The sequence below is a fragment of the Epinephelus lanceolatus genome, chromosome 10 (genome assembly GCF_041903045.1).
Source record: "Epinephelus lanceolatus isolate andai-2023 chromosome 10, ASM4190304v1, whole genome shotgun sequence".
In the NCBI taxonomy this organism is placed as follows: Eukaryota; Metazoa; Chordata; class Actinopteri; order Perciformes; family Serranidae; genus Epinephelus; species Epinephelus lanceolatus.
This window is the reverse complement of record NC_135743.1, coordinates 27192501-27216506: the sequence shown is the minus strand read 5'-3', so window position 1 is coordinate 27216506 and position 24006 is coordinate 27192501. Positions and strand designations below refer to the sequence as shown.

Here is a 24006-nt window from a genome sequence, read left to right as displayed (position 1 = left end):
GCGTGCAAAACAGAGGGGTTAGAGCTTAGTGGATAGGCCAAAGGGTGTACTGGGATTTGGCCTTGTTCACACTCACATCAGGGCAAAGCTCAGTTTCACTACAGCCTGCTACTGTTAGCTACTGAGCAGATCAATTACCATAAACCTGCCAAAGCAGCGATGCAAGAGGCTCAAGGAACATAGAGGTTTATCAACACTCTTTTCTACTGCATTTACTAAATTGTGAAAGACCTTTATAGTGTAAGCGCCCCCTGAAACACCTACAATATCTTTATAATCATTTTTGGGAAAACAACCAAAACGCCAGGAGCATTTTTTAATGTCACCATGGGGAAAAAAAACAGAAAAGCAATAGAGAATATAGCTATCTATCCATCTATCCATCCATCTTTCCCTCTCAGGGTATTGCTTATCGGAGTTGAGGGCACTAAAGATGGCAGCTAGGTCACAGGACCTAGCTGTGGAGAAAACACAGACAGATGGGGCCCTGCATGTGCGCGCACACACACACATATACACCACCAGGGGGTCCATCCATCTTAATGTGATCAGGCCCAGCTGAGTGGATCACACCAACATTAATCTCAAGAGACAGTCAGTGGCCTGCTTGGGTGTGTGTGTGTGTGTGTGTGTGTGTGTGTGTGTTTTTTGCATCAATTATGTGTATGTGTGCTCATGTGCCTTTGTGAGTGTGCTGCTGCTGAACATTTGTCCAGTATCACAACAACGCATTAGCAGTTTCGACCTCTCCATCAGACTAAACAGACTGCGACAACTAGTCGGCACCCTTACACTGACAGGGACTGAAGGAGAGGGGCGGTGTCACTCTCTCTGACACACACCACTCTTTGCTTCTCAAGTTTTGCTGGGCTTGAGTTACTTAATTCTGAATTGCTTCATTTTTTTTTCTTCCTGAAGATGAGAGAAGAGAAAGAGCAGAGATTTCATTTTATCCAACCCAGCGATGAGCAGAACTTGTAAAGAGTTGCTGAAATTATATTATATTATTATATTACTGCTCTTGAAAATTAATGTAGTATTTGATGACAAAAACAACAACAACATCAACAACACGGCAGTGGTGTAAGGGATAAATACTTCTGGAATTAATACAAAATATTTCTCCTCCTTATCAAGCCTTCATCCTTTCCCTCCTTTGTTTCGGTCCTCTCCCCCTCCTGTTTCGTCCCAGTTAATTAAACCACAGAGGTAGCTGTTGTACCTGACAACAGTGTAGTTCATTAATGTGTTACAATGAGAGCGGCAACCTCCCCAGTGTGTGTGTGTGTGTGTGTGTGTGTGTGTGTGTGTGTGTTTGTGTGTGTGTTTGTGTGTGTGCACATGCGAGCATGTGTATAAGAGAGAGAGACTATTGTGTGGTTGCAGCCTTGAAAAGGTAACAAAGAAAGGAAAACCCTGAGGTTCCTCTATACATTTGTAAACCTCCCTTGACACACACATACACACATGCACACACACACAGATACAGTACAGTTCCCTTCGGAGAGGCTCCCTTGTGCAGCATCTGATAGACACAGACCAGGAGCGAGTTGAGCAGGAAAATGTTTTCTCAATGATAAGCATTTAGACTGTACACATTAATTAGAAAACTGCTCTATGCATAAACAAATTAAGCCATGTGTGCATTTATGCGTGTGTGTGTGTGTGTGTGTGTGTGTGTGTGTGTGTGTGTGTGTGTTTAGGGGGGTTCGTATTGTGCGGGCTTAAAGATGTAATTATGAAAACAAAGCTTCAACAGTGAGGGGAAGTCTGAGCACTTTGCAAATTGTAAAGTAAGATTATTCATCGCCCTTATTGTTGAGACTGGGAGAGGGGTGGAGTGGGTATATGAGCAAACAAAATCTTAAAACTGCTATTATACAAGTGAACAAAGCCTCAAGCCTGTAAGTTTACTGTTAGTGTCATCTCAAAGTCAAAGTGGAGGTTGCAAAATAATGTGGAGTCAAGGAACAAAGACTGCTGACACAATGGGGTAGAGACCTATTAGGAGCAATGAATAGAGGATGATTAGTTATTCAGAGAAAGGTTGGCAGCTAAACTCTGTTTACCCTTGATACATAGTCAGAGATGGCTGCATTCAAGTTACATGGGAACTTTGCTTGCACTGATGAAGCTTATTTGGGGCTCTCATTTTAAACCATGGTCAGGATGTATGCCAAAAACACCATGCAGCTATAAAGTGTGCTTCAATGTAATATTTACATTCTTCCACAGCTGGGAGGTGTGTTCATGGGTTTTAGGAAGAAATAAAGTCACTGTAACACAGGTCAACATGTCACAGGAGTCATGGGACAGCAAGTATTCTCTGGCTGAAATTTGCTGCCAAAGATTAAACTATCCGCAAGTTTTAGTTTGGCTGCACTTTGCCGTAGAATCCAGCGGCCACAGCTTGAAACAAACCCCGCAGCTTTCCATAGACACTGCATGGCAGCTTGTTGCAAGCCGCTGCTCAGTGAGTTTTGAGCGTTGGCTCACTTTTGAAGCAAAGTAAATGAAAATCAATTGCTCAAAATTCCTAAAATGGCCACTCCTCATCATCCTGAATAAAACTCACACAATGTGTTTTATTACACAAAACAAGAACACAATGAGAAGCTGTTTTAACACTGATGAATGACAGAAATCATGCCAAGGTTTTCAGAGTTTATATCTATTTGTGAACATTTTCCAGTGGCTATTCAGAGATGGCCCATTGACCCGTAAAAAGTTGATTCAGACTACAAATCAAAGGGGTTTACCCGAGTGTCTGAAGCCTTTTACAATCAAGAGTTTAAGATGTAAAATAAAGTCGGACTACCATGGCCTTGTCTTCTGTCCTGCCAGTAAGTAGCTCTGGTCAGACTGAGAAATAAACAAACACAAAGTTCTCTCACCATTATTTCACATATTGTTTTTGCATTTCTGTGTGTATTGGACGTGTGTGTGTGTGTGTGTGTCTGTGTGTGTGCGTGTTTCTTTTCATCTGTGAATAGACCACTGTGTGTAAGTGTGTGTCCTAATGCAGCTGGGGCCTGTTCCTCTTAGTGTTCAATCCAGCCTGTGTGTTTGACCTCTTGGATTCTGTTATTTAGTCTCGTGTTCCCAGTGCTGCACAATGAAACAGCTCTGTGTGTGTGTCTGTGTGTGTGTGTTAGAAAATGTGTCACATGAGTTTCTGTAACTACTATAGCAGCCTCGCTTGTTGTTTTGACTGGAGAGGGACAACACGTATATGTGTGTGAGACCACCACCCCCTGTCTACATAGGAACTGAGGTTTTTTCACAACTGCTTGTTTTGTCTTTCAGCAGACCTCGAGACAGTGTTTGAACTCCATCAGTCATTGTTAGTGGACAAGAATGGTATGATGTTTGTTTATCATGACCCACCAGATATACTGAAAAAATCAAGTGGTACGAGATCTGATCTGAAGCTGCTCTGCTTAGCCAGCTAATTATCTCACTCGCCAGCCTTGCTGACCACTTTACTGTGTAACTGACTGATTAAATCACTTGCTGTCGTCAACTTGTCTGACTGACAAACTGACTTTACTGATGAACTCATAGATTACTGATGAACTCATAGATTACTGATTTACTGGAAGACAACTTGTCTCACTGCAAGACTGAGTGACCTGCTCATAGTGACTTAACAAGTGACTGAATAGTAACTGACTGAGTCACTGGCCAAGCAGGTGAGTAACCGACCAAACAAGGCTATCTGCAGGTGTCAGAGAAACTGCTTGAAGGCTTAAAGGGACAGTTCACCCCAAAAGCAAAAATACATCTTTTTCCTTTTACCTGTAGTGCTACTTATTAACCTACAGCAGATTGTGTCTGCCTTCTCTTGAATATAATAAAATTAGATGGCACTCAGCTTGTGGTGCTCAATGTGCCAAAAAAAAGATTTGAAAAACTCAACAGCAATGTGTCTTTCCAGAAATCATACTCTGGTTACTTGAGATAATCCACAGACTTTGTTCTGAGCAGTTTGATGTAGGAACTATTTTCTGCCTCCTGAACCACACCTGCCAACCATATCACTGCGCAGAAAGAAGCGTGCATCTACTGTTAGCTCACCTGAACTAGCCTATGTTAAACCTCAGCCAATGAGGATGCCGTTAATGTTCACACCTTGCACTGTCACTATCACGAGCCTCTCATCCATGACTAGACACACGCTTCCTTCTGCGCAGTAGAAAGAAAATAGTTCCTACATCAAACTGCTTACAATAAGGTCTATGGATTATCTTTAGCAACCAGGTCATGATTTCTGGAAAGAAAAATATGTTGGTGCTTTGAGCATCACAAGCTGAGTGCCATCTAGCTCCATTATACTGGAGAGAAGGCAGACATCTCTACGGCCGATATCTCCAACACTCAGAAACTAACACCAAAACATCTAGACTGATAAACAGCAATACAGCTAAGAGAAAAAATATGTAGTGTTGATTTTGGGTGAACTTTCCCTTTAATACAACCTTCTACATTCTGCTTTGTGGTGTATTAAGTGTTTGACAGATCCATAAAATCTGGTTGGATGTTGTTCCACTGAGGAAAGTCCCACTGACACAGATTCTGGTATGATTTTATGGTGGTGTTTTACAATGCTGAGAACATCACAGACAGCTGTCATCTCATTGGCTGCACACTGCAATGCCAGCAGAAGGTCAAACTTAAAAACTGACTGAACTTAGAGCACTTTGGCTAGGTCTGAAATTTGTGTAGAAGGCCCCCCCAAAGCAGCATGATGATGTAGCCTTACTGGCTGAGGGGAAGTTAAAACGGCTTAGATACAGGCCTTGTGGAGCATCACCAGAGGACATACTAAATGTCTGCTGATATATGGGGGTTATTAAACATGAAGACTTTTATTAAGTCATTTGAGCAGAGCTTTCACAATGTTCCACAAGTTCTCTACAAGTACTCTTAGCTCTTTTGGTCTAATAAATATATACATGAGCCATGCTATTAAATGTCACAATGATGTAAACACAAACAAAATAGCTGTCACTGACTAAATATTCAATCTTTCAGCCCAAATCAATTACCCCTGCCCGCGAGCAGTTTCTGCTCACTGCTGTGGGTGTGTGCTTGTGTTAGCTGCTGAATGAGAGTCTGTCACCGTGGAGTGGCACTCAGTCCTCAGTTGGGATGTGCATGCTATGCTACTATAGACTGTGTGTGCTACTGGATTTGCTGCAAACGTGAGTCTGTGGCTTTGCGGCAGCTCGTTCTTCAGCTCGCCCCCAGCGTCTCAGAGCACAGAATACTGCCTATAAGTTTTTTTTGCTATTATTGTTAATAGCATTTTTTTGTGTGTGGGTGAAAAGCACAGAACGCAGATTTATTTTGGCTTTACCCAGACTTTAACAGTTACTTTGCCCCCTAAAATTAGGGTGTGTGGATGAAAAGCTCCTACACACTTTGTCTGATTCATTGCAGAGTTAAGCATCCTCACATTAAAGTCAAGAGGGTCTGACCTAAGTGCCAGTGTTTCTTGTTAAAGTCCAAAGCACTGGTGAAAACACCACAAAATGTGTCACTGTCCAAATAGTCTGACTGCACTGCATATGTACACACAACCCCTACAGACAAAATGACATGCTTCAGATTTTAGTCACAGGCGGAGAGCCTCATCTCTGGGCTGTTGTTTCTGTCTTGACAACTACCTCTTGGAGGGAAACATGAAGGAAACTGGTTTGTGCAAATAACCTGTAAGACGATCAGTGTGTGTGTGTGTGCCTGTGTGTGTGTGTGTGTGTGTGTGTGTGTGTGTGTGTGTAAACCATGTTTGCTCACTGGGGCTAATTCAGTTACTCAGGGGTTCTGTTGTGTAATGCCTTGTAATGACACACAATCTCATTTTGTCCAAGGAGACACATCAATCTTTTGGATTTACTGTGGGGAGCAAAGTCTCTCCTGGTGAGTGAGTAGGAAGAAGAGTGGATGGAGAGCGTGTGTGAGTGTGTGTGTGCACGCGTGTGTGTCTCAGGCATGTATTTGTGTGTTTGTGTGTTAAGCAGTAGGGAAGAGGGGAAATGGAATAATATGTTCAGATCAGTGGAGCTGAAAACTACCCATACATTGGTTTGATAAACAGCAGGAAAGGCCACCATGGTACATAGCTAGAGGTGTGGGTATGTGTGCGTGGGTGTGCGCGTGGGTGAGTGGGAGCATGTCTGCATATGATCATGTGTGTGTCGGGAACGAAACAGAAAAAGAAAATGGGAATTCCTTTGTGGAGGTGTGTGTGTGTTTGTCTGTGTGCTAAAGTGCGAAATCAAAAGGGATTGTGTGTGTATGTGGCGCATCCATGCATTCCCACAATCCTACACACATATGTACGTGATCAGAAAGCCTCGTGTAAACACCCTTCACTCCTCTGTAACTCTACTTTTTCTGAAGCACATCAGCACATTTTCTCCCTCTCGTTGCTGCTTCACAAGATGCATTTTCACTCGGGCTCCTCGGGGAGAAAAACAACACAGAAAAGAAGAGATGAGATCATTGACCAGTGATCAACAAAATGAAAACGCAGTCAAGTAGAGCGGTGTAACGCGGTTTGCTATTTGCTTTCAAGATGAGGGAGAGATAGGGACAAATCATCTGCAGTGAATATCGCATGAACCCTAGTAGCGGTGATATTACAGCCTGAAAGGGAGTCTCAAGACGGAGCTGACATACCTGCTTCGCTTGTTGGATAATGTTTGTGTGTGTATGAAAAAGAGCAAAAAATGAGAAAGATTCCTCGTGCGTCTCTCTGAGGCAACTCTGGCACAGCTGGCTTCTTCCTCACAGGCCTCATTCGCTTCCACACTGTAACTACCAGAGATATTCAAATTATAAAAGAGCACACAGGCCTGATTCAATTTGCTTTTAACTCGGCTAATGACTTCCCATCTCCACTCGTTCCTCCCTGTGTCTCTTTGTATCGCGCTCCCCTTTCTCTTTCAAGCAGACTTTTATCAGAAAAAAACGGCTCCTCTATTCTTATACTGACTCTACTATTCTTTACTGATAGTCTTTAAAATAAAGTGTGAGCTGTGCTGTGTCTTTTTTACCCCACCATTCCAAGGCCTCAAAAAAAAAAAAAAAAAAAAACACAATGTGCTGAGTTCAACTGATCTCCAAACAGAAATTGTTGCAAAGAGGGCTCAGACGAGAAATCTGGCAGCGGAGGAAGCTCTGAGGCGTGCTGATTGGAACTGAGGAAGTGGAGCACAACTATCAGGTGCTGAAGACTGTCATTTATGTGCTGAAAAGCATGAAAGAGTGCCAGTGTGATAATAGACAATATAAGAAAAGTGAGTAATGAACAATGTTTGGAAACTGGAAAGTTAACTGGATGTGACAGTTGGAAGAATGAGGTATAGTCAAGAGATTCTGATGTCTGTTCAAGAGGAGCTGATGTTTGCATCACTTATTACAACAGATGAAAAAGAGATTTGATTTTTTTTCTGGCAAATCAGAAAGATACAGATAAATAGGCAGGTCAGTGTGTACTGTACGTCTTTGCTGTTACGATTTCTTCTAGCTGTGTGAGACAATGTAGCACTGAAGAAGAAGCTGCACAACTCCCACACATTGATGCAGCTGTGATGAGAGGTAGTAGCTTCATGAGCCAAAAGAACTGATTTACAAGTTTTCTAGTCATTATGTTGCAGGAAACTGTCTCCTTTTAAAACTTTTGTTGCAAAAGATATTCTGCATTACACTGTACTTTCAACACATTTATCAAACAATTTCAGGAACTGTTTGTGTGTCTGAATGTGATGTGATGGGAACACCTTGGTCTCTGTGAGACACATTATACACACATCAGTTGGGCCATTTTTGATGCACTGTGCTGCTCAAGAGGGCAAGTGATTATTAGTTTGGTCAATTAATGGCGCGAATAGGACATTGTACAAACTATTGTTCTCGGCTGACTGTCACTTTCTGTTTGCAATAAAAGCCCTTGTTTCAAATTAAAAGCAATCTAGCATTTTGACCTAGTCTTGTTAATTAAGTTTTATGGATCACCGAGAAAGTATTAAGAGTATTTCAAAAACAAAAGCACTCCACTCAATAGCACTGACGATTGAGGATGTTCAGTGTGGCAGCAGTACTCACGTAATACAGTACACAAGCTAACTGCGCTAAAAACAGATTGCAAATCTGCAGCAACCTTTTTTATTAACACGAGACACCAAACAAAAGCCAGACTGTTGTATTAAGTGACTGTAAGCTGTAAATTCAGCACCTCCACGCAGAGGAGAAAACTTAAAGCAATCTCAGTCAACTGAGGGGCCTCTCAAATGATTCAAATCTCCAATTTGCAAGGGTCAGCCCTACAAATTACATCTGAATTCTCTGTCCTGTCAAACACCAATGACAAAATACTCATAATTAAGTAATTGAAATAAATATTTAAACTACAAGTAACAGAAATACTGCCAATCTCTGGTCGCTGTCTTGCATGGAAGCTCTTTACACAGTCAGAGGTTTCTTGGGTGATATTGGCCGATTAATCTGTGATCGGCTTTTTTCTGTTCCAAACTATCATAATTAAATCATCCTTTAAAAATCAACTATGGGTAAAAATGCACAGTGTTCCACTATCCAGCAGTAGATGCACTGTATTTGCACACAAACAACCGCTTAAAGGATACACTTAATGTTTCTCACTTTGAATGAACCCAAACAAATGATCACACACAAAGAAAGACAAATGCTAAACAAACACTAAACAACCATAGCCACAAACATGGAATTTGCTGTGTTGTCATTCTAAATCGTTATCACCCTGTTTCAAAGACTTAAAAAGGTGGAAAAACACAGCCCAAACACATTGCTGTGCCCAAAACAGTGTCCTCAGCTCAACTCTCTATTACCTCGGCTGACCCTGGAGCATTAATGCTACGAGCCAAAAGGGAAGCAGCACCCTCTTCCTTCTTATTTGTTTTATCTTTTTTAATGGTAATTCGATCTAAAATCAATATTCCTAAATACCTAATTTCTTTAGAATCTGGACATTAATTCTCACGAGGTAATGTTACTTGGGGTAACATCAGGTTGGGAGTCATGAAATATTATTGTGTCAACATCTTTTCTTTAAGGCAGAACAGGACTGCTGTGTTTGTAACTTCACAGCCAAGTTCTAACTTTGGCCCTGCCCACTCTGACGCTTATTGTTTTTCCACTTCACCTAGACGTCTGTGACCCCCAAATTTACTCCTCTCTCAGCTGGCTCGAGCCCTGAGCATTACAACGTGGTCACAATGGTTAACACACATCTATGTAAAGGTCAGCAGCGAGCTTGATAAGACCTATTATTCCACTGTGTCGGCGGGGAGAGAGGATGGAGAAGTTGTGGCAGCCAGAGGCAAATCGCAGGAAACAAGCAGCTAACACACTGGGGGCCTATCAGCTAACACAAACATATTCAAAATGCACACTAACACAAGCACGCAGACATTTTCCACTCTGTCTCTATCAGCCTTGTTTACACAGTGTGTGTGTGCACGCGTGTGTGTATTCTGCTACGGTGATTATTAGTGATTATAGAAATCAAGGATTTGGCAGGGATAAAGGTCTGAGAGAAATGAGCCACTAGCCTGTTCAAATCCTTTATGATTGTAGCCAGCCACTGAAATTAATAGAATAGAAAACAACACATAAAATGATTAGAGATTAATACTATGCAGCTTGAGTAAAGCATCCAAAACATTCATGTTCAAAAAGGTATTAAATATCTTTTCAAAACCCGAACAAAGGCATCATGCAATATTCAACATGGCTTAATGGCCAGATTAAATTAGCTTTCTGTTAAGCAGATAAATATGTTACTATTAGTGTCAGAAGGTGAAAAAAGGGGGAATTGAATAGAGGGAGCTGAACAAAAGGAAAGAGGATAAAATGCTGCATGGGCTCCAAGGTTATCTTTTATACTCCCTGGATAGGTGAGGCCAGAAACTCAGAAAGGAAGAAATTTCCACTCTCCCGTTACAAAAACCAAGCCTGTTGAAATGTATTATGTATCAAATCCTTCAGTGTTTGCTTTTATTCAAGAGATGGCAGCATCTCTATTTATCGACCCATCCTGAGTTTAACCCTGAAAGCATTTGAGGGAGAATGATGTGCGAGAGGTGGCAAAGGAAAACATGAACCCGACAGAAGCTAAATATTTTCACAGTATCATAAAATGGGTGAGACAAAATACTGTATGAAATTGTTTATGAATGATATATCAAACATATCTGTAATGCATGACCTCCATAAGTGTAATGCTACCGGAGCGCACCGCAACGACTCCTGCCACTTTTTTTCTCCAATTGGGGAAACTGAATATTCACAGTTTGCATAACTTTTTTTTAAGCGCTTGTAGATCCAATCATCACTGAAGCTTCATCTCCTCTGCACAAGACAGTAAATTAAATGATTCAAAATGTAACCTATTTGTGTTCATTTGCCGAGACAGATGTAAGACTGCTCGTAATATTTTCAACATGATGAAATTATTCAATAAGTCCATCTCACATTTGATTGTGTGGCCACTTGTGGTAGTCTATGTCATGGGTACTTAAATAAATAACACTACATACCAGATGACCACAGATGCTAAACATAACTTTCATTGTGCAGTAACATTTACACAGGTTTTAAACAGCAGCACAGACCTCCATATGAGCATGAATTCAACTTCTGACAATTTATTGGAGAGTATGAGCTGTCAGCAGAAATCAGACATAAAGGCAGCAGTCAGCCTGCCAGCAGTGCCTCACTCCTGTTTGAGAGAGATCTCAAACCACAAGACTCCTTGTCCCTGTGTGTCATCCTGTCTACCTGCCTGCCTGCCTCGAGGATACAAATTGGTTTGGGGTTAGGGCAGAGGATCATTAACACCTGACTTTTAGCACATTGCAATAACAATAACAGAGATTATGGCTGCCAAAAATGTGGCGATACAGAGAACAGGGAAGAGATAGATAATGAAATGAAATGAGCTGTAACTGTGGAACAAAGGACTTTTTTTTAATGCCTGGAGTCTAATGGCAATGGTTCACACAAACAGGCACGGCAACAAATACACACACACACACACACACACACACACACACACACACACACACACACACACACACACAGATTTAATGAACCTTTCTGACTGAGTGGCTGTAAATTCTTTGTTTATGACACTGAAGCATTACGATTCAACTTGTTCACAAAGGGGCTTTTACTGCCGCTGACAACACATACACACACATATAGATATACAAAGAGCATGAAGGGACCGTTGGTGTAGCCTAGGGCAAAACACACACACACACACACACACACACACACACACACACACATAGCACACAACAGCTTCCCTAATAGTATCAAGCGTGCTAAAACTGGGACACAAAACAGAGCATTAGAAAGACAGTGAAGTCTTTTTCCAGTCTGAGGCTGTATGAAAAACGAACTCTGCCCTTGGGCTTATTTGTTTGAATGAAGGAGCTATGTAAGAAACACCTTAAGAAACAACCCAAAACTAAATGCTGGCGACTGGAACATAAGCCAGTTAAAGAGCACAAGCCCAGCATCAGCTGCTAGAGTCAACATGAGGAGCACCAGCAGGGTGGAGCACAAAGTGACCATGTCTCATTTAATCACATGTTGGAAAACACCAAAAGTGTGTGTATTTCCACTATTTCTCTCTTTTATTCTCTTCATTATTCAACTACAGTTCCGTCCACTGCTTCACCCACCATCCAATAATACACCACCTGTCAAAAAGATTTAGGCTGTATTGTTGCAAAACTATGGAGGTGTGAAGGTTTGCCTTTATCGAAAGCTGTTCAATCAATCATTAAAGTAGATAACTGTCTTAAAACCTTGGCAATGATTTGTCTTGTTTGATTTTAGCGTATTTTGTGTCACTTCGTCTTTACAAGCTTGCTAACTTTCCTGATATTCAAGATCCACAGGAGGATGGAGCTATTATGCTGATTCGAACATCTATTCATGGTGTTGCAAATAAAATGCTGGTGAAGTTATTATTTAAAACATATTTGAGATTAATTTAACTTATTTTTCTGAATCAAGTTTGTTCAACAATAATTATTATTACAATATAGAGTTTAAATTGATTATATTTTATTAAAAAGGATTTGAATAATGACATATTCAAGGACATTTGCATGAATGCAGCGCACATTTGCGGCTAAATATCGTTAATTGCAAGCGCACTTTAAAATGTAATGCTGTATACATCTGCAATAAGATATCATTCAATATTTGTCCTTCACATCCATAATAAATCTGTGATTCTCACTGTCTGCAAGTTAATTACTAAATCAAACTGAGACTTTAAAAGCAAACAATGTTAGTGTACTGGAACAAAAAACTGTTGATAATTGATTTTAGTGATATCATTGCTGCGACATGCTGCTTTTGGACTAAACCTTCACAGAACTAATCAGGGCTTTTACTCATTAATGTGTCAACCAAAGATGACTCAAAATAGCTGTGCTAATGGCCCAGGAGAAACCTGACAACGTTCTTTTAATACAAAGCCAGAGGGCATTTGAGGACTAGCTGGACTGTGTTGAATTTATTTTCTGATGGGGATAAAATTAACTGGGTGGGGAAAAAAGCCAATCTAATTTGGATTTAATAAGTCTAAATGAAATTAATATGCAACTTAATGAAACTAATATTGTGAATCAATTTGAACATGAAATTAAATTTTCAAAGGCAGTCCCAGGTGAAACTCTACAGCAGGCTGTTGAGAGGTTCTACACTAATAAAGTGAAGGGGGTGATACAATAGGTCCATCTGTCAAACACAGACTAAAATTACAACGTGCACAGTAATTTAAAATGAGTAAATGGGCTTTATTTAAGAATATGAATGTCGGTATGATCACTAGACAAATAGTCAAAGTGGGTTAAGGTTTTAGGGTTTGTTCTGCATAAGAGGGCACTTTGGGGTATCTGATAGACCTGTAAGATTTCACCGGTAACAGGGTGCAATGTGCCTACTGTTTTGCCCTGTCTCCCAAGGTCCCACCATCCCGAATGCTTTCTTGACTGCTGAGCTGATGGGCACAGTCGATTCATTTTTTTTAAATTTAGTTTATTTAGTAGTTTAATATTTTAGTCGCCCACAGTGGTGTTGAAGAGATTCCAAAAAATTGATACAAATTGTGCATCTCAATATAGCCTAACAATCTTGCAGTATTATTCATAGACAATATAGCCCAGCCCTAGACATTCAACACTTCATCCAAGGTGTTGTAAAGGCCCAGACACACTTAACCAACTTTAGAGAACTAGCAGTGATGATAGCCCCCTGCTGCGACGCCTCACATTGCCAGACCTCGGTCCCGAAGGTGCACTGAACACACCGCAAAGACTACAGCCAACGGCCAACCAGCACATACGTTTTGCGCCTGCATAAGACGCAATAACTCTGCACACCAGTAGTCAGTGGCAGGCTGTATTCATCACTCAAAAAGGGAGACCAGAAGACTGTCTTGATGTTAGTTAGCCTGTTAGTACATTAACAACACAATGAAACAAAAGAACATATTTACCGTGTGCCAGCGAAAAAGCTTAATGGCTAAAAAAACAGTCTAACACGATGAAACAAATTTGTTTGGTCTCACTTCCTCTTGAATTTAGCTTTTTGTTTACTTTCCTCACTTTCATTTCTCTTCTCGTGTACTAAGCTGAACAGCCAATAACAGTGATTTCATTCACCAACAGGCTCCACCGTTGCTGTTGCCGATTGAACATGCCAAATATGCTGAAAAAAAGCCAACAGGGGCTGATGAGTGGAAACGGTGTAGGACACAACCCACCGGCTTGGGGGAAAGACGGTCACCATCAGCCCAGCGTTGATCGACAGCTGGCCGTCCACTTAATGTGTCAGGGTCTTAAAATGGGCAAACTACAGGGCGTTAAGTGCTGTCACCAAAACAACCACTACATTCTGCTATGATGACAGAGCCGTTCAGGGCTGCATCAGGACACATTAGGGTTTAAAATGCATCCCAGACTACCTCAGCAACTGGTTTGAGTGATGGTCTCACAATGCATCTTGGTGGTCATTTACATTTGTATTTAGCACTGTCCATACCAGGTATAAACAGGCTCAAAGAGTATACAGCCATGCAAGCTACTGTGTGGGGTTTTATTTGAGCTGAATACTCATATCAGCATGCTAACATACTAACAATTGTAGCGTTGTTTTCCATGTTCTCCCATTATGAAAAGTAAGTAAGTATCTATTAACTTAACTTAAGATTTGTTAATACTTTATCTCCTAAAACTGTCACCAAAACAACCACTACATTCTGCTATGATGACAGAGCCGTTCAGGGCTGCATCAGGACACATTAGGGTTTACACTACAAAAGATATGTGGTAAAATGCATCCCAGACTACCTCAGCAACTGGTTTGAGTGATGGTCTCACAATGCGTCTTGGTTGTCGTTTACATTTGTATTTAGCACTGTCCATACCAGGTATAAACAGGCTCAAAGTGTATACAGCCATGCAAGCCACTGTGTGGGGTTTTACTTGAGCTGAATACTCATATCAGCATGCTAACATACTAACAATTGTAGCGTTGTTTTCCATGTTCTCCCATTATGAAAAGTAAGTAAGTATCTATTAACTTAAGATATGTTAATACTTTATCTCCTAAAACTGGATTGGATTCAAGGCATTTCAGGGACCTGCAGATAACCTGTGGAAGCACTCCAGAATGCAGCATGACATCAACTTGACATTAGAAAACAAAGGGATGCATCCCACATGTTCACACAGGGACAAATTGGCAACAAACCGGAGACATTAAAGGCCACACACAGTTCAAGTTAATGGTTTCAAATGATCTCTTGTGACGCAGGGGCAGTTTGGGGAACAACTGCAACTGATGTTGTGCATGTGTGTGTGCCTCTGTGTCAGACAAAGATCTCTCTATGTCTTCAGCTGACAAATGTCACCAGTGATGTCACTACTACCTCAGTGGAATATTTAAAACAGATTATCTAAAAACAGCCCACATAAAGAGCACATTCTCTCCATTTTCCTGAACACACACACACACACACACACACACACACACACACTTAGAGACACATATTGAATTAGTGATACCATGACTGACCAATTCACACAAAAGCAGACATTAAGCTCTGATTTTCACCAACACCGAGTTATTTGCGAGAGATTCACCCAGTCAACACATCCGCGTAATCCCCCGGCCTCCAAAAAGAGTTCCAGTTAGAAGAGTAAAAACAAAGGGATTTATTTGTAGCCAGTCTGACCCTTTTGAAAAACAACAGTGAGTTCATTTGGATCAGATACAGACCCCCTGCTGGAGGGATGCTGGCAAGGGACTGACATCTGCACACATCCAAAGTAGAAGGCCCACAAATAAGCACACATACATGGGAAGGGTCAGAAAGGCAGAATAGAGGCACATAAAGCAAGAAACACAGATAATCACACTGCAGTTGTGATGTGATAGTGACAAGGAGTGAACTGAGAAGAACTGAGATCTGTTAACCAACAGTTATCAAAATGATACACAGTGAAAGAGCCACAAACAGAGTGCGTGTGCATCTGTTGCAACTACTCACAACAACAAAACCACAAATAAACTAATCATATGACACGGATGGCCAATTTTAGGCAACGGTTTACAGGGAGCGGTGAATGAGACTTTGAAAACCCTGATTACACTGCAGCAGTTGTAGGGGAAGGTTGTATTTTCTTTTGGTCACAAAGCTCCCATTTTGTCTTTAAAAAAACATGTCAAATTTCAGTCCTAACCAGAAATGCCGGTTTATCCAAAAAATCAAAGCCTAACCAGTTGGATTCACAGTTATTTCTAGTCATATTAGATTTAGTGCAGTCTAAGAAGCTTTCGTCAGGAATAAAGACCACTGAGCTCTGCAGACCACAAAAATCTAGGGCACCATCAGCACTAGATTTTTGTATTGATGCCTCTTTGAATTAAGGCTGGGAGTATCATGAGTGTAGAAAAGAATCATGGCACAATTAACGAGTCAGGCAAACAATAATATAATGTGGGAGCCAGATTTTTGATCATGATTGACTTCCAGGATTGTTTGCAAACCATGTCTTTAGCCCTTTTTAGATGTTAAGTGGGACTTGGGGCAATAAATTGACAGAGATGAAATGTAATATAATAAGTATGTTTCCTTTAGTGTATAATCACCTGAAAATAAGAGTTGTTGTGTATTAGAATGAGCCAGTTATATCTACAAAGGGAGCGGGTCCTCATCCACAGAGCCCATCATGTTTCTACAGTAGCCCAGAATGGACAAACAATGGCTCTAGATACGGCCATTCACATTTTTCACGTCGGCCTCCATAGCCAGCAGCATGTCTACGATAAGCCAAACAGCATTGAAGAAACACTGATTTGTAACATGAAACTACTTTATTTAGTGTTTTTACTGGTTTTAATCATCTGGCCCGTTTGTTGTGAAAAGGTAGAGATCTTAATTTTGGCTCCTGGTAAAAACCTCCTGAACAATGAAAACTGATGGAATCTTATACAAGAGTTCACGCTTGGTGCATGGGGAAAGTTTCAGCTGATAGCACTCTGCAATCCTCATCGCTAGATGCACCTAAAACCTGCAAATTGCCCCTTTTAACAGAGATTCAGCAAAACTGCCATGTAGAAGATCAACCATTAAACAAATCCACCACTGAACTAAACAACACCTGCATAATTCTTTCCCAGTGTGTGATTATACACCGATCAGCCAAAACATTAAAACCACTGACAGGTGATGTGAAGAACACTGATCATCTTGTTACAATGCAATGTTCTGTTGGGAAACCTTGGGCTCTGACATTCACGTGGATGCCACCTGACACGCTCCACCCACCTAAACACCAGCGCAGACCAGGTACCCCCCCTCATGGGAACGGCACTCCTCAGTAACAGTGGCCCCCCAACAGGACAATATGCCATGCCGCACCACAAAAACGGCTCAGGAATGGTCCGAGGAACGAGACAAAGAGCTCAAGGCATCGTCTGACCAAACATCTGTAAAATGTGCTGGTACCCTACCTCACAGCCCACGGGACTCAAAAGATCTGAAAGTAATGAAAGTGCCCTGATGACAGGCACCAAAGGACACCCTCCAGAGGTCCTGTGTCCATGCCTTGACAGGTCAGAGCCAAGTCCAGTCCAAGGAGGACCCACCTTGGATTACACACAGCACATTCCTAAGATGTTCGATCAGATTGGGATCTCGGGTATTTGAAGGCCAAGTTAATGCCTTGAGCTCTTTGTCCCATTCCTGGGGTCATTCCTGAGCAGTTTTTGTGGTGTGGCATGGTGCATTGTCAAGTAGCATCCACATGAATGCCAGGACCAAAGGTTTTCCAGCAGAGCATTGCATTGTCACACAATGATCAATGTTATTCACTTCACTCACCAGTGGTTTTAACGTTTTGGTTGATCGGTGTAGATAGTATACCAGCATTCCAGAAGCTAAAGAGGCAAGATATTTAAAACAACAGCATCTTGTGTGAGTGTCCTTCCAGCTGTTACTACCCTCGCTGCCAGCTTTATGGTGAACCACAACTACCCCCCACTCTGTGTTTGTACATTTTATGAAGAACAGGAAGGCGGAATAACAGCGCAACATTCCAGCCTTGAACAGGGTGTACAAAAGGGGCTTTTGAAGACAAAGATCCTACTGTAACAAGCAAAAAAAAGTAAATAAATGACATTTATTGCACCAATGTAAAGTATAGCGAGATGATAATCATAAAAAAGCCTACTCTGGTAAGTTAAATAATAGGTTAGAACCTGAGAACAGGTCACAGCCCTCCTGTTGATGGGTCATTATATGTTACATGGACAAGAATGTTGTAAGCCCTGAAGGTTCAGGGACACTGATGAGAGTTCCAGTTAAATGTTGAAACCCCCTTATTGACAGTAAAAAATGTACATACAACATGCTCAGATAAAGAAATGATACATTGTCCATCATGTAGTGTCCTTAACTTTGAAGTGCTGATTAACAACAGCCGAAGCTTTTTTTAAGATAGTTTAAGAGCTCAAGGGCTTGACCAAGCTAGAACAAAAGAGTATTTATTGAAACCAAGAAAGCTCTAGTCTCATCGAACACTGGTGCGGGGTCTACAAGTTATTTACTTCCTCGCTTTGTGAGTCAGGCCATTAGTGTACAGGCACTGAAGACGCGCTAGAGGATGATTGATGGATTATCATCAGTGGAGGCCCAGCACAGTGGAATTAGTCGGTCGTAACCCGTTTTAACTAGCCCGCTGAGAAAACAGCACATGGGTTAGCAGGGACACACAGATCTGTAAACAACATGAAATTAGCCCATAAAAATGTGGGTGTACATGCAGGTCTAGGTGGTGTGCTCGAGCATCTACACACATGACAGTGGTCAAGTCTATCTACCTATCCGCCTGTCCACAATCTGCAATATATACATTTATCTATCTACACTATAAAATCTGCTTTCTTTGCTTTACAGTTTATGGTAAAATATAACTCACTGCCAGTGACCTAACAGGCGCAATAACAAAGAACAGTACCAGGATGACACATAATAACACAGCTATGGAGCAAAAATGTGAGAAAGGAAGGGTCTTTCTATGTACAGTAGCTGTGTCTGTTTTTTTCCTTCTTTCATGAAAGTCAAATTGAAGCTGAGAAAAAGGGCTACACACCTGTTGGCTTTCTATTACATTTGTATTTGAAGAGCAAATAGCACTTTATGCACACGCACATACAAACACACTACTACACACACACACACACACACACCAAGCAAACCATGTGAAATTGATAAAATTTGAAGCACAGAGGGGCTCTGTTTAAGTGGTTGTTCAAAGAGAGTGAGAGACAGCACACAAACACACACCATGAAGCGGAATCGCTGGGAAGCAGTGAAATTGAATTCACAAATAAAGAACTGAATGTTTCATAAGTCATGTTCAATGTTTGTGTAGCTGTATCCTACCCAGTGTTAATGGAGATGATTTCAATGAGAGGGTTCTTCCTGATCTTGGGCAGGTCCAGTCTGGCTCCTCCGAGCCTCCGGCCTCCATCTTTCTTCTGACCCAACAGACGGACTGAGTGGCCTGAAAACAACAAACATCCCTTCAATTCAATACACGTTCCTTTTTTAAGATGGACACATTAATTACCAGTGTCACCTTTTCCCTGTGGTTTACTTGTTGTGAGTAGGTGCACAGATATAGGTATTGAATTTCTCTGTGCAACAGAGGAGATCATTCACATTGTTCATGAGCATTCAAATAAGCAAAAATAAAGATAACAGACAACAGACAAGTTCACTGTTTGGATGGTTGCATCACTTCTTCTCCCTTTAGCCTGTCTCCATAATACACACTCAAACGTACAGTACACAAACACACACTCAAATACACAAATATCCACCACTTGACGGTCTAATAAAAGCCCTCAAACTTCTCTCATCTTTTCACTACTATGATAGTGTGACCAGGGGCCTCATTTTTAAAATTGTGTGGAGCTTATGCACAAAATAATTTGATTTTAAACACAGTGCGTATGCATGGCCCATGCCGATTTCCTTTTATAAATCACATTCAACACAAAATTTGGCGCACATGAGCGAGCGTCTTGTCCTCACTTTTTTAATACCCATAGTTACCTGGGAAAAGTCTTTAAAACACCCCTTACTAATAATCATCCATACTAACTTAACGATGACAAATTCGTCAGAGAGGCTAAAAAAGAAAGTTCACATAGTGTGAAATGGAAGTTCTCGTAGGTAATGTTGACACAAGAAAAAGACAGTTTGGTGGAGTCAGTGGCTACGGTTACATGATGGCTTCTCATTCAGAATGAAATAAATCTGAATGAAATCATTCGGAATTAAAGTCTTTCCAGGTAGTTTACATTTTCAATCGCATTGGCCATTTTCATTCCGAATTAGGTGTTTACAAGATCACTTTTAATAGGAATGAACTTTCATTCCGAATGAAAAGGGAATTAAACTGTCCATGTAAACCCACTCAGTTTGGCCATTACAAATGCCAGAAAGACGTTTAAGTGGCAGCATGCTGTGGACACTGTGAATGCTGCTGCCTCACAATGCTGGATCCTATCAGAAATCCAAAAGAAGTGGTCCGACATAAAAGTGGAGGTCAAAAGGCGTATAGCTTTACACGGATAAAATGTCTGCACCATGGGTGAGAGAAAAGGGACAACAGAGCTCAGCCCCCTTAATGAGTGAGTTGCTGGAAATATAGGGGAATCCCTCCTGAATGGATTAGTGACGGGGCCACAGACTACATGACAAGCTGGATCATCCAGGTATATAACTAGTATTCCCTAGTTTGAGAAACCAAATGCATTAAAGTTTTCTTTAAACATTTAGCTAAATAAACAATTGAGATATAGTTTAGTTTAGTTTTTAGTCGCTGCGTGTTCCAGTGAGGTCGGTAATGCTGCAGCCGAGCAGGAACTGAATGCGCCACGCCTCAGCGTCTCCACTGCAGCCGTGTCCTCACGTGTCTTGCAAAGAGTCCCCATTGATGCTATTAATAAATTGTGCTAGTTAATATTTCGATTTATTTTAAGCAATGGTATCAGTTTAAATTTCTTGAGTCTCATCCTTCTGCCATCAGTCTCATTTTCTAATTTCTCAAGTTTATGTGCATACACATGGATCAAAATGTCTGTGAAGGACAGCACAATCTCCCGTCCAGTTTTTTTTTATTTTTATAAATCCCAAAGTTTGCTTAGAAAGTGGCGCACACCTTCTTTTGTGCCTATGCAACATTTATAAATGAGGCCCCCAGACACAGGAGCATGCAGAGTAGCATATCAGAGCAGACACAGCGTGGTGAAGGTATGGTCCAAGGAGACAGAAATTAACAGAACAAGCTGTGAAGGAAATGGCATTATAGGCAAACCTCTAGTATCAGGTGCATTTTAAATCAATTGAATACACCAAGTGGGAAACAGGGCAAGAACATGATATTTTTGCTGAGGTAAACTCCACTGATTTAACCATGATAGTTAATATAGGTAGAAACAATGTAGGACAGGCAGGAACAAGGGAATCTTCAAACTTAAGAGGGTTATTTCACTCAGATCTTTTACCAACTGCACACTGTAACACCAGTAAAACTAGTATCGCTCAGTAGATGTCACACTGTGTTACAGAAGCAAATGAAAACCCACAGCTGAGTCAAATATCTAATAGCTAGTGATGTCGTCCCTTGGTGTGCAGAAATGGGATGCAGCAGTCTCTCTTCTCCGACCATCTAATAGGGCGACCAGCTAGAGGCTGTGCGAGATGGAGGCGTTGAGGGATGGAATTGTCTTCCTGTTTTCATCCGCTTTACATGGGTCTCCTGGGAGGGTGGGCTCAGGGCAGGAAGCATAGCTATCAATTGGTAGATAAAAATGACAATCTGCCCCAGAGGAGGACAAAGAGCCAATCGGTGAGGCGTGACTGGTCCTAATATCCCAGTACAAGCAATGAAATTAGAAAACTTCCCTTGTGGAAAACAGCTGGGACTTAAAGCACGTCTGGCCATGCTTTCTTCTAGCTAGCTATCTGTGTCTCCACCTTTGCTGAAGCGACATGGATTTAAAATTCATGCGTGCTCTAATATTCTTCCCTTCCTAACCGTCGCACCATCTGTTGATTGATCAGTCCGTTCATCCATACATTAATACTTCCTTTAGCATTTAACTTTCACATTTCCACCTGCTCCCCATGTGCTGCTTTAAACATTTGATCAAAAGTTTATTCAACAAATGTGATTTATGGTAGAGAAAAAAAAAGTTAATGGAATACCAATGATGATGGCTCAAAGATCCAGGAGATGAAAAGACCTACTAACAATTTTTCTTCTTGATTATAAGGTTTCAAGGTTTTAAGGTAAAACTTATTCAACTGCATTCCCCTTTTAAAAGCATTAGAGTTGAGCTGCCTTTTGTTGAAACCTGGATTATGCCACTCTATTTAAATAAGAGCACTAAATAGAAAACATTCAATAGTCCGTTTCAGAGCTACATATAACCCCCAAATAATAAGGGCATGTGAACCTTCTCTGCCGTGAATAATGACAAAACTGCACAATCTAACAGGTGCTTTATAAATCACACTGGATGTTGAAAATGAAAAAAATAAAAAAAATTACACCAATTTTTCCAGGGCACATAGTGGCACGCGATCACTAAGCAAGCCTTTCCATAATGGTTTGCATGTTGAGGTTAAACAATGGACTCTGAAACCCACATTTTGTGATGTGAAGCTTTAGCGGCTGAAAAAAAAATAGGCGTTCTGCTTTAGCTCAGACCTCAGAGGGATTGTGGTAAATTCTGTTTTGAAATTCCAATTCTTCCAGATTGTTGATATTATACTTTTGTTTCTGATTGCTTTAGCTGAGGGAAAATGCAGTTACCAATACCTAATTGCATACACAGACTTGTCAGGAGAATGCAGTTACCAGTATGGTGCTGGATTTCCAGATGTTTTTCCAAATTATGAGATTGTCCCTTCTTATAAAACCTAGAAATTGCCATTCCCCACATATCCTCTCCTTGCTTCTGAAACTGCACAGGACTCCTGTCAACGTGACTGCCACCTAAACTTCAAGAAATAATCTCACTACCAGCATGGAATCACTCCAGGAGTGTACCCAAAGCCAAATTCAATTTCAGGGCCTAGGAGACCATGAATGGGAAGCAAGAGATAAAATAGCTAACTTGAGTTGCTGAAGAAAACCGAACGCTGCCCTATTTGTCATCTCAATTACAGAGTTTAGAGAGGCCAACTGCTGCGATGGGCAACCCTGCATAGATAGAGACACACACATCACCTTATAGCACATTTTCTAGTTACTGACTGCCCTCCTCCTCTCCCTCCTGTGTGTTTTTCCCAACCTCCCGCTCCTTTGTTCTTTTCTCTCCTTCATAAATACAAACCGACATAAATCCTTCTCTCCACTCGTAACGAGCCATTATTACATACTAGAGAAAAGGAGGGAGGGAAGGAAAGGATAGATGGATGGATGGTCGGATGATGATAGAAAAAAAATACATCACAGATGAAAGATGTACAGGATAGCCAGATGGATGGTTGGATCAGAGGGGCAGGGAGCTAAAAGATTGACCTGTTGACCTGTGTCTGATGTCTCATAAGTGGTGGGTCTTGTTGTGCTCCCTGGTTTGATTGTAAAGCAGCAGGCAGGCTCGGGGGATGGGGCACATTGGAAAGAAGGGACAAAGGCGGCAGATGAGGGGGACAGGAGGGGTGTAATGCTCGTCATTTATCCCCTCGATAAAACAGGTAATTAGATATGTACGACTGTCCTTGGTGAAGCAGTTTACTTCCTTGCCAAATGTCAGCTGAATCAATTTTGATGTGAAATAACTCACATCAGATATATTACCTGACAATTCAATGCCGTGCCTTAATGCAAACATTTCAAAAGAGCACTTCCTTTAAAAAGCACAAGACTTTGATGCGTGACAATGACAAGCTTTTGTCGCTTCCAGATGGGAGGTCACTGAGCATTAAAAAGCAATGTTAAGAATACCTTCAGATGACTTAAAATATATATGAATGCACCAATTTGTCTCTTTGTACCTGCTCTTTATTTCCTCTTCCTCCTGTCGAACTGTCTCTTTCCATTCATCCGTGTGTTTAAAACTCCTGCTTTATTTGTTCAGCACTGATACACGCAAACAGTTTGTTTATCCTGCTGGAATAAGGATCGTGAGGTCATATGGGTGCCATATAGCCTCTGATCTGTAGCTAAGTAGATACATTAGCCTGTCTAACCTCTCCTGCCCCCATTTCTATGTCACACATACACACTAAATCTAAACTGTTTCTAAAAGATAAAGGGATATCAGGTGAAATGGTATCATCCAAGGCTATCATCTCAGTGAGAGGAGATCAATATTAGGAGGCCAATAAAGACACAAAGACATCAAAACAGG

At 41.2% G+C, this 24006-nt stretch overlaps 1 protein-coding gene across 1 annotated transcript in view; it reads right to left on the bottom strand.

Moving 5' to 3' along the window:
* The window catches only part of cdkal1 (CDK5 regulatory subunit associated protein 1-like 1), a 288180-nt gene that overhangs the window by 164990 nt on the left and 99184 nt on the right, over positions 1-24006 (bottom strand). The window contains exon 7 of the mRNA XM_033641067.2: positions 19019-19139. Coding sequence (XP_033496958.1) covers positions 19019-19139 — 121 coding nt within the window. The remainder of the gene's footprint in view (positions 1-19018; positions 19140-24006) is intronic.